The following is a 12,078-nucleotide window of genomic DNA, read 5'->3' on the forward strand; positions in this document are numbered from 1 at the left end:
CCCAGGATGTTTACATTTTCAACTTTCCAAATTATCCCTAAAGATGCTGCAAAAGAAAAATTTTACTTCAATAATATTAACAATACAACAATGGTGAAATATAACTTGATGAAAATCTGTTCATTGGTTTGCATTCAAAGATGATGAAAGTTATTAACCTTGAACTACACTCATAATCACTGACTTTCATCTGTACTCAGTCAACCATCATGCATATTTAAACACTCCAACATGAGAATGATCTCAAAGATATCACTGTCAGCCGTGTGTGTTGTCATCGCGGATGATATTAAAAGGAGCAGCGACATCAAAAACCTTATTTTCCATTACTATACTGTCTGCATTTCAATGATTCTCTGCTTTCTGAAATAATTGGTTCATTAGCAATTGCAATTAGGAGTGGGGTGTGTGAGGCTTGACTCTGATGTGCTCTTAGACGTATACGTCAGCTTCACTTCTGAATACATCTGTCATGATCATCTGAACGGCTGGTCTGACGACTTGTTTGAACAATTCAGCCATTTGAATTTTAGGAATCATTATTTCATACTGCCATTCGAGGTGGGTATTTCTTCCTCCTTTCATTAATGGCGAACATTTTTGAATATGTTACTTGTTGAAATTGAACAAACAACAAAAGGATTGAAGTCATTTTTCCTACATTACTAAACAAAACACTCAACCAAAACAAGGCAGGCACAAACGAAAGCAACCATTAGTTGCTATTTTTTGTTAAATATGCCAAAATACTGGATGTGATGTGCTGTAACTTGTGCTGGATGGTGCAATTAAGTACATTTACTCAAGTACTATACTAAACTATTACACTTTTATGTAAGATAAAATACACATTGTGGCACTCCAATAAAGGATCTGTTTAAACTATATCTTATATTGGAATCTGAAGAAGAATCTGAGCAAGGTATGTTAAGACTTTTGCAGTGGCTTTCTGTCCCTCCATTGCCAAACTTTGCAGATTGAAGTGCAAGAATTACAAAAAAGCAGGAATTTTAGCCCATCGAATAACTATGAAATAGAACAATAAAAATAGTTTAATTGTACAATATATTTTTATAAATAAATCTATATCTGTTTTTCAGGGTTCCTGAAAATGATTTGTTTTCATGCCATTAATAATAAATAAAAATATATGACTTATTTAATTATTTCATTATCGTCTTCGGGACGCGTCCGCCTGCAGGACCCAGAATCCTCTGCGCCGAGGCAAGATGGAAGAACGCAGCAGCTGCGGGAGAACAATGTTTTGGCTTTAGATATTGAAACGGACAGCTGAGGGTGAACTACACGAGCCAAAATAGCAGGTCATGGTCCTGCACCGGTAAGAGAAATTCATAAAATCCAACTTTGGGGGAAGAGGCGGTCGCCGTAGCGGTTGAACTCCTCGCACGGGACAGACAACAAAGCGCACGAACGTTACCGCTAGTTAGCTGCTAAGTTAGCTATCTCGGCTAGCCCCGGACGAGCATCATTGTTCGCTGGAGTTGTGTGGGCCGTTTGTTATGGGTCATGCTTGTGTTGTCGCTCTATCACCCACAGCCGGTTCACTGTCCAGGAAACCAACTCAACGACTTGGGGGGGAACCGCTAAGAATAAGTAGAAACGATGTAGAGATTAGTCGCGTTGGTTGTTGTCTTTCTCAGGCGCTAACCTGCGTTCGTCCTTGGTCATTTCTCATGCCCGCTGATTTAACGTCTGGTGTGACGCTAGTGTGCACTGATATCTGCGACTACTTCTTTAATTTCAACTGAAAGAAGAAGTACAAAACTAACTTTATTTACATGTCTAAACGCACAGACTTTCCACGTGCTTTAACTGTTTTTTTCCTGTTCACAACTGCTCGTTTACTGGTGTTCATCAAGCGCAGGTCTGCTGCTGTTATTGCATGGCCATATTAATTATTGCCTGATCCTGCATCACAAAGAAGAAGGGCCCCGCAAGAGTGGTTAGCCGAATGGTTAGCTAGGTAGCTAACGTTAATTGCACAGCGAAAAAGCTCCGTAGTTTTTACACGTGAACACAGATTTAGGGTCCATAACGCACGTGTTGTCTACTTTAACACATTTTGAGAAAGCGGAAGTTGTTCGGAGCGGTTTAAAGTCTTGTTTCATTTATTAAAAGTTGTCTTTGTGTTAGCTGAGTAGGTTATTGCTGCTAGCTCACCATCAGAGCTGAAGGCATTTGGCAGCAGCAGCCAGATAGCACTCATTAGCTGGATGGGTCGTACAAGGAACGAGCAAAGACAACTGTAGAGAATGTTATTGTTATATCTTGTATTTTAACTTAAGTGAAAAATGCAGGAAAATGTTACTTCAAAGAGACACCTTTCCAAAATTTGGCAAACTTTTTTGATATTGTATTCACAGTGAATCACATTTAATTTGGATGTTAACACTCAAATGTCTGCATTAGACATGGCGCTCAAAGCGATTACAAAACATGCATTTGTTTATCCAGCGACTACGTAATTACACCAGTGTTTCTAATCTCATTGGCAGACAAGCTCGTGCAAATAGGATGACTGGGTCAGACAGGCCCATCAAACAGATTAACACTACCGGTACTTCAATCCTCGCATTCCTCATCTCATGTTGTGGCTAGCATTGCAGCCAGTGACCTTTCTGCCCTGTAAAATACTGTACAAACACTGTAATCAACCACAGAGGACTCTGTACACTATACCCCCAGCTTTGTCTGTTTTGCTTGTTTCCCCTTGTCATGCTGCCAGACTGCAGCCCTTTTCTTGACCCATAAACCGTCGCTTTTAATCCGACTAAGCGCCCAGTTGTTAGATCAGAGGCCATGGCACTGATTCCTGAAGACTGAGCTTAACTGGCTGTGTAATTATCTGTTGTCTATTATTTGTGTGCATCGTCACAGATTGATTGCTAGTTAAAGGACCTCCCTAAAACTGACCCCTGTTTTAACGTTGACTTCTGCTCTTTTATTTCCTCACAGGATGACACTGATTGCCAACCCATAGTTTTCCTGCCCGCCGGCATCCATCATGAACATCATTCAAGACAAACTAGGCAATGAATACCTGCGCTCCAACGGGAGCATGGACTCCAATTTCGGCTCTGGCATGATAATGTTCAGCCACCTCCCTCCGGTGACCAGCTTCACCCGGCTGGCCGCCCACTCCGTTATGCAGGACCTTCCGCCTCAAGAAATGATCTTGAAGAAGGAGCGTGACTCGCCCGACTGCAGCATGGGTTACCAGGGTGGCCGCATGGGGTGCGCGGGGCTGGGAGACTATGTTCACGCCATGGGTATCAAGCAGGAGAAGCTGTCGGAGCACGATTATCGCCTGCCGGTTTACCCCGGAGGGCTGGGGAAGAGCACTGAGCTGCTGGAGGTGACAGTCAGCAACAACCAGAACCTGCTGGTGCATGACCTCAACATGGGCAATGTAAGTACCAACGATAGGAAAATGGCTGTGCTCGAGTTTAGCGCTGAAATAAATGGTCACGTTCATTTGTCAATTGACGGAAAATAAATCGCCAAATATCTTTCTCATTCATTAATCAAATTGTGTATTTTCTCTCAAAGTGTGAGGATTTGCTGCTTGTTTTATCATCGTAATCTGAGTATCTTTGGGTTTTTTAATGTTAGTTGCACAAAAAAAGACATTTATTTCACTGTTTGTTGTCTTTGTATTGACCAACTGACGAATTGATTCATCAAGAAAAAGTTGACCAATTGTCCAGTCATCGGAAACGGCTAAAAAATGTCCTGGAAAATCATGGGTTGTCCTATAAAATGATGGCAATATTCTCATATTTTCTTCTGGCTGAGAACAAACTACTAGGTAATTGCATTTATCATAAGGGCATTTACATGTAAAAAGCTCTACAGACGCCTGTTATAGGCTTTTCCTTTCGTGCATTATGTGATTAGCATCAGTTTGTTAACATGACCAATGTCGTGTCAAACATTTTATATATATATATATATATATATATATATATATATATATATATATATATATATTGGTTTGACACGACATTAGTCATGTTATATATATATATGCACGCACGCCCAGATTCCTCCAAAAAAAATCGACTTCATTTAGAATAATTTTAGGTAAATTTGTCCCACAAATGCATCCCTACTGTGTTTTGAAGCAGCTGATATTTCAAAAGCCTAAGAAGGAGGAGCCTGGGAGAGGCTGGGTTCAGGGGGAGGAGCTGGTGTCAAACAGTTTATGGTGACATAAATCTACCGACGGCTTGAGATGTGAAATATAAACGAGCCCCTCTCCCCTCCCTCTGATTCTCTTTCTGGGTAGAAGGGTGACGTCATCCAGCCTCCGCATGAATGAAAACGTCCTGGCAAGGACACAGCTGTCTTGTTTAAGCTTGCACTTCATTTCAGACGTCTTTTGTGCTCATTTAAATAGAAATACACACAACCACGCACCTCTAACAATAGCCAGGCATCAAAGGTCATCTGGGCTCTAGATGCAAGTTTGTTGGAAAACAAAATGAATTCTTGTCTCCATTGTGCCAGATTTTTTTTTAATAAATTGACTTCTCAAGGACAATTTTATGTTCAGGATATTTTGTTCAAAACAACACGTGGAGCCCAAACATAAATTGTTTAGTCTGGCTGTCGTGATTATTTTCTTTATTCTTTGGAGAGCTGTGTTGATGAAATAAGCCCCACAGTCTGTAGCAGATTTCCCCCCTTAAAGCCCAACCGCTAAAGTCAAAGCTGGACCTATTTCTTTTTGTCTCGACTCTTTCTTTCTCCAGTTTCTATCCTACAATTTGGGATTTTGAAACCGCAGGTGTGCCCACATTTACCCGGTCAGTCTCCATATGGCACTGATGTGCAGCATGTTCACTGAGAAAGAAAGGGTCATGCTAGTAGGTAGGTAGACAGAAAGAATGAAGAGGGGGAATCAGGAGCCCATTTCCTTCTTTCTAGAATAAAAAACCCAAACAGATCGTTTAGTGAAGATTTATATTTCTGAATGATTAGTTTAGTATGCACAGTGAGCAGTTATTATACTTCTTTCGTTAGTATTTCATCCCGTTTCTAACATTGAATTACAGGAGAGGCCATACATTTAAGGCATTGTTATTTTGCGACTAGAACACTAGATATTGGGATTGTTTCGTTTGTTTGATTGAAACATGGGACTTGTTTGCGTGACAGTTTTAAGACTGAAGGCCCTTTACCTTTTTAATCAAGTAATGTCCTCGTTGCGGCTCACTCTCACGGCCCTCTCCCTTTGTCATCCTCACAGCTGCCGAGTCAGTTAGGAAAGGAGCCCACTGGGAGAAAAGGTCGGAGGTCAAATGGTGATGGACAGGAGGGTAAACCAAGAAAGAAGAGAAGCGAGGCAAAGGTTTGTCATATATATATATATATATATATCTGTGAATGTACTCATACTTTGCCATTTTAAGTCCTTACCAAAGAACCATCATAACTGTGAAAAGCGATTCCTCACGAAGACAAAGGAAAGACTATTAATGTGTTCTTTTAATATTCAAAATGAACACCAATATATTCCTGCTTTTTGTCAAATAAAAACAAGGTCATGAGCCTTAACCCCAATAGAATAATTTTATATCAATAAAAATGTAATTTTGTTGACTTAAGCCTGTTTTAGATGTTAGCGTGATTTTAATTCCGTGCATCGTGCTCATCACACACATCCACTCGACATGAACAGCGTGAACTCATCCTTCAAATCGATAATGATAATATAGAAGACAGCTGAGTGAATCTGACCCCATGTGTTTCTCTGTTACTGTTCCACAGCAATCAATGATGCTGGATGCAGATGGAAGCAGCCTGTCGCCGGGAACAAAGCCTCACATCTGTGAGCACTGCGCCGCCTCCTTCAGAAGCTCCTATCACCTACGCAGACACGTTCTCATCCACACAGGTAGCGAAGCGTCCACACGTCCCCTGTGATGCTCATCGGTTCTCCTTCATGTGCTTCTTGATGTCGAGAGTTCACAAAGAAAAAGTTAATTGCATTTTTCTGGAATCTGAAGAAACTCAAACCCGTGTTATCATTACTGCTTGTCTTTTCTTCAGCTAGTTCTCAGTGTACTTGATAAGAGTCCTGAGGTAAACGCAGCTTTTTGCATAATATTTAGGTGGTTTTGAAATGATCCATGGCCTCGCGCTTTCCCCTAAACATTAATTAATAACAAGGAGCCGAATCGCTGCCCTGTGTTTTGCTTTTTAACTTTAACAAACAGAGTCTTGTCAAAATGGAAATAATATCTTGCTCATAATCGTAGGTACGGAATTTTGAAGAACAAAATCTAGCAGTAATATTTACTGTTTAAAATAAAAACATCTATAAATAAGTAGCTACATATTTGCAACCATGATGACTACTCGCCTGTAATAAAACATTATAAAGCAAGAGGTATTTTTTGTTTTGTACCACATGTTAAGCCTGGCTCCTTCTGACTTGCCGCAGGATTAATGTCCTTATTTGAGAATCACTCTTGTTTATCACTCTTGGGAATCTCAGTTTGTGCTCTATTCCCAACTACTGTACTGTGTAAGAATAATTTCATAGCATTGAATTAATTTACGTAAACAGGTTTTCAAATCTCAGACTGTGTTGAATTAATAGTTATTCATGCACCAAATTAACTGTGTTCGTATTATTGACGGACTAAAAGACCGTATTTCAGAACGGGACGAACACCTGTGGAATACAATGCAATCCACTGCAACAGCCATGCAACACGTACTGCTTTTGGTGAAGAGTGGGCGACGTGATTGGATTTAATTGCGTTGTTTTACGAATAAGTGAACCATTCTACAGACGGGTAACGACACAGGGATGCAACACTGTAACCGTATAAATCTCTGTGGCTTTGTTTCAGGTGAAAGACCCTTCAGATGCAATCAGTGCAACATGAGTTTCATTCAGAAATACCTTCTCCAGCGGCACGAGAAAATCCACAGCGGTGAGTGTTTTAAAGACAACAATCCGTGTCGAATCTGATTTAATCTGCGAGTCATTGTGTGCGTCTAATCACAACTAACCTTGAGCATCGCTGTTCTTGTAATGCAGGAGAGAAGCCATTCAGCTGTGACCAGTGTAACATGCGTTTCATTCAGAAGTACCACATGGAGAGGCACAAGAGGACTCACAGCGGAGAAAAGCCGTACAGATGTGAGACCTGCCAGCAGGTCAGTGAGCTGCTTAGTGTCCCGATTATCAAATGCGATACTTTATGCATCAAAAGCTCTAAAACAACATTTGGTGTTATTCCCTTCAGTATTTTTCTAGGACAGACCGACTGCTTAAGCACAAGCGAACCTGTGGCGAAGCCATAAAGAAGGGAATGGATCCTGGGATGGTAGACCTGGGTTGTGTAGACTTGGGACATGGCAGCTATGGAATCACTCAGGGAAATGTTGGGAGAAAGAGGGGAAGGTCCAAAAATTCTGGCGAGGGAGGGGAGCGCAAGAAGAAGAAGGGGGATGGAGGAGGGTTGAGGGTACCGCATATTCATGGTGATGTACCTGACGGCTACAGCATCCATGATTACTCGATGGAGAATCAAACGGTATCTTCCTCTACTGAGCCGGGACCCAGCATGCAGCAGGGCCACCACGGCCGGGCCCCAAAGATGGCCTTCAAGAAGGCTAACCGCAAGAGCCTGGATAAAGCGGTTCTGGGACAGGCCAAAGCAGGCTCGCTGGAGCAGAGCGAAGGCATGGATGGTCTCGGCCTCATGCACGGTAACGGGGCAAAAGTAGGCCCCGTCAGCAGCAGCAACTACGACGACGCCATGCAGTTCCTCAAGAAACGACGCTACCTTAATGCAGCTAATAATGCAAACTCATCAGGGCCGGTGGTGGCTGGAGGAACCAGCAGTGAATATGATGTCGGCGTTGGTCACTTGTCTTCCCAGCAGTCCGTCATTCAGGGTGTCGTTTCCAGCGTGATGGACAGCGACGCGCCTCTGAATCTCGACAAGTCCGGGATCCCAGACGAGGTGCTGCAGAGCCTCCTCGACCACTACGTGGAGCTGCACCCCGCCTCCGCGGACTGCTCCGACATCGGCCACAACGCCGACACCTCCAGTCCGTCCGGAGACAAGACCGGCATGATGCACGAATACTCTCGCTTCCTGCTGCAGGCTTTAGAGCGCACCAGCCACAGTGCCAGCTTCCCCCTGGGCCTCGGGCCTCCCGCCTCAGGACCGTTCACCAGTTCCCACCCGGGAAATCCCCTCTACGCTGACAAGAACATTTACACTACGTCCCCGATGGAGTGCGGGTTTGGCCAGTCGGTGGCCTCGCCTTCGCTGCCCTCCTCTGTGCCAAAGTCTCACTTTGCAATGCTGACGGGATCCTCGCCGCAGCACGGCTTCCACCTGAGCGGCCTTGATGCCTCCACACACCAGCAGCTCACCCCTTCTCAGGAGCTCACCGACCAGATGGAGAAGCAACACTCCTCCACTCCCCCTTCCTCCTACCAGATCAGCCCATCTGACCTGAGCACCCAGAAGGGCCACGCTCCGATCAAGAACGGTACGGTGGTCTACCCGCTGGCCGCCTCGCAGGATTTGGCCTCTCTGGACTCCTCCAAGCCTTCCTACCAGATCGAAAACTTTGCCCAGGCCTTTGGCTCCCAATTCAAGTCGGATGGCCGTGGCCTGTCTTACGGCACCGACTCTAGCGGGGAGGTGGATCACAGGATACGGACGCCTGTGTCTGAATTCTCAGGGTATAGTAGTTTGTTATCTGATGTCAATGAGCCAGTAAGTACAGGTTCCAAAACTACAACAAGCCAAAGCTACAGATGAGAGCCTGAGAGGGAGAGAACATGCGTTAAATTCTGTTTTATTTTTTTGTGCTCCTATTTTATTATTGTTATTGTTATTATTTTTTTAAGTGCCGTCTTTGTAATTATTCAGATTCTGGTTCTGTGCCCACTCTCCCCACAATAAGCCCACAGGGCTTCCTGCTAATGCAATTCTTTTTTTTTTTTAAGTACCGGTATGTTATTTTTAAGTTAAATATGTATTTACTGTTTGTTCTCGTCATATTAGTGGCATTAAGTCTGGTCATAACTCATGAACTGAAAGTACTTTTTTAAATACGTGTAGCGTAGTACGGGACATATTTCTTTTACAATGAGGTGTTTGAGCAATCAACGTTACAATTGTAAAACAACAATGAGAATAACCACGATGGCAGGGAATAGCCCAGAGTTGAAATAGCAAAAGAAAAAAAAAAAAAAGTTGTCTGTTACAAGGTTTAAAGTATTACTCAGGAAAAAGTGTAAAAGGAGAAGCCTACGAGGTGCAGTGAGCGCTCTGTTCAGAAGTTTATGTTTGTGACTTCAAAGAGGATTTTTCTTATGTTTTATTACTTGTTGAATGAGTGTGACATAAACAGACTGCTGCCAGCTCACTTGAGCACTGAAAACACTTTCTACTTGGCTATATAGAGATTATGGTACTTCCGTGTCAATGTGAAACTCATGTTTTCTTCAATAAGGGCCATATATATATATCTATATATATATGTGTGTGTATGTATATATATATTTATACGTATGTATGTATGTATATACACACATATGTATGTATGTATATATGTATGTATATACACACATATGTATGTATGTATATATGTATGTATATACACACATATGTATGTATGTATATATGTATGTATATACACACATATGTATGTATGTATATATGTGTGTATGTGTGTATGTATATATGTGTGTATATATATGTATAATGTATATGTATATACACATACATATGTATATACACACACATATATATATATCTATATATATGTGTGTGTATGTATGTATGTATGTATATATATATATTTATACGTATGTATGTATGTATATACACACATATGTATGTATGTATATATGTGTGTATGTGTGTATGTATATATGTGTGTATATATATATATGTATATGTATATACACATACATATGTATATACACATACATATGTATGTATAAATATATATATATTTATATATATATATATTTTAATTAATGTAAAATAACAGATTTATTCATTCTGGGGAGCTGCCAGTTGAAGTCGAGGAACAATGAGGGCTGGTTCGGGGGTAAATGTTGTCCTTGGTATATTTTTGGAGAACAAAAGTGATGTTGGGGCTTTTCTTTGGCCAATAGAGGTTGCTGTTGGGGCAACGAAAGAATGGCCTTCCCCCCCCTTTTCCTGCCCTCTGCTTCTTCCTCCGTTCTCTTATTTCTTTAAAAGAATCCAGTTAGCACTTTGAGCCGCTTTTCTTACATTGCGTAAGGTACCTTGTCTGATCAAGGAAGCTCAAACATCAGGAATGGACTGGCTTATTGACGGAGACGTTGTCGCTGTTTGGGCATATGCAGACCGGGTTGAACATATTCTGGGTGTATGATGTGGATACCCTTTGTTTGGGTAGCATGGTTTATATGGGGATGGTGGGCGGGGAGGGGTTGGCGGGGTGAACATTTTCTCTTTCTCCTTACTTTTAGGGAGGGTTTAGATTGGGAGGGCTGGCGGGCTTTTAAAATAAAGTGACATTTAATCGGGATACTGTAAATGTAATTCAAACCTCTAGTTTTAGATTTGACTTGTTACCCAACTTAGAAGCTTTGCGTTCTCATTGAATTTGATGACAAATGTGTTAGTGATCAAGTATTTTCTTCAGCTGTTACTGAGAGGCAGCCATATGCATTATGAGCAAAAAGGTGGCTGACCAAAAAAATGTGCACGCGTGCTGGCAGCACAGAGTATATTTGTCCCGTTAGAAATTGGGTGCCTATTCCTGAGAAGTGCAGGCTGCAAGATATTGTCTAGTAAATGTAACTTCTTGCTGATCTTTAAATGTATTTATGTACAATTCTTTTTGTAAAGACAAGTACCCTGTCTTCCATAGCTGCAACTGGCCTTGAGTGCTGGAAATGATATCACTCTGCTGAATGAGTCTTTAAACCCCTTTACGCCCCCTACGGCCTGTTTTAAGCAATCATGAAACATGGCAGAGTGAATGCTGTAATATCTTAAATGATAACTTGCCATGCTGAGCGGTTGAGGCGTTTAAAAAGGATTTGCCTCTCATATACCTCATATCACAGTAAACCAGGACAAAGGAGTGAAGGCTTGATGTATGTAGCAGCGATGCTGTTGTGTGTATAAATAATGTCATGTTTTTGCGCGACTAGTTTTGTGTACATGACATTTATGTGACTCACTAAGACGTTGCTTAAGGGTTCCTGTAAATGTCTTATGCCGACCAGTGTTCAGTCTCATCAGTTCCACCTCCACATTTAATTTGCCATATTGTTTCAATATGCTTATTGTTTACAAAAGAATGACAAAACACTACATCTTACTTAACTGAATTCTGATCCCTGTATGATTTTTATTTTACTATATTTCTTTCCCCCTTTTTTCTTTTTTTTTTTTTTTTAATCACTGCCAAATTTTGTAGCTGATATCTTCCATTTTTATGTTCTTCCAGCTCCTTGTGACGTGTTTCACAAGACTGTACTTGTCCACTGAATTTAAAACTGATTAGGGAGAAAACAATAAAAAAATTAAAAAAAACCTGTTCTCATCGTCCTGTATGTGTGAAAGATGTTGATACTGAAGTTAGAGTAGAGCCATTCATAGTAGCCACAGTAGGCATTCGCTTATACACTCTGCATGTAAGTGTTTGGGAGAACATAAGAGGCTTACTGAAGCTTAATGTGGCTGAACGTATTCCACCACTGGGGGGTGATGGTGTTGGTCTAGAAGTGAGAAGCGGTCGCCCTCAGTTATCAAACAATACAGTTCAAATATGCTTTAGTGCTTATCTAGAAGTTACAACTCCCTTTTAGCGGTTGTTTGTCTGCATTTCATCGATCAGACAAACATGGACTTTAGCTTCATAATAAGTTCCCAGTTTCTAAGGCAAGTGTTCTACAGAGGTGTGCCACCCACTCGGCTCATTCAATAGCGCCTGCGGAAAGAAATGTAGCTTCTTGTTTAAGATGAGGGCTTAATGGACTGTCGTTTACATTCATTCATTTAAAATCAC

At 41.5% G+C, this 12,078-nt stretch overlaps 1 protein-coding gene across 1 annotated transcript; it reads left to right on the forward strand.

The window, feature by feature from the left end:
- Window positions 1-1,224: 1,224 nt before the first annotated feature.
- LOC306786407 (zinc finger protein 281-like) lies at window positions 1,225-9,512 on the forward strand. The gene is made up of 7 exons (XM_079281172.1): window positions 1,225-1,339; window positions 2,977-3,430; window positions 5,273-5,374; window positions 5,794-5,920; window positions 6,885-6,968; window positions 7,076-7,194; window positions 7,284-9,512. Exons 2-7 carry the CDS (start codon window positions 3,026-3,028, stop codon window positions 8,817-8,819), a joined length of 2,373 nt encoding a protein of 790 aa, XP_079137298.1. The 5' UTR covers window positions 1,225-1,339; window positions 2,977-3,025; the 3' UTR covers window positions 8,820-9,512.
- Window positions 9,513-12,078: the final 2,566 nt, after the last annotated feature.

The sequence above is a fragment of the Melanostigma gelatinosum genome (genome assembly GCF_949748355.1).
Source record: "Melanostigma gelatinosum genome assembly, chromosome: 13".
NCBI lineage: Eukaryota > Metazoa > Chordata > Actinopteri > Perciformes > Zoarcidae > Melanostigma > Melanostigma gelatinosum.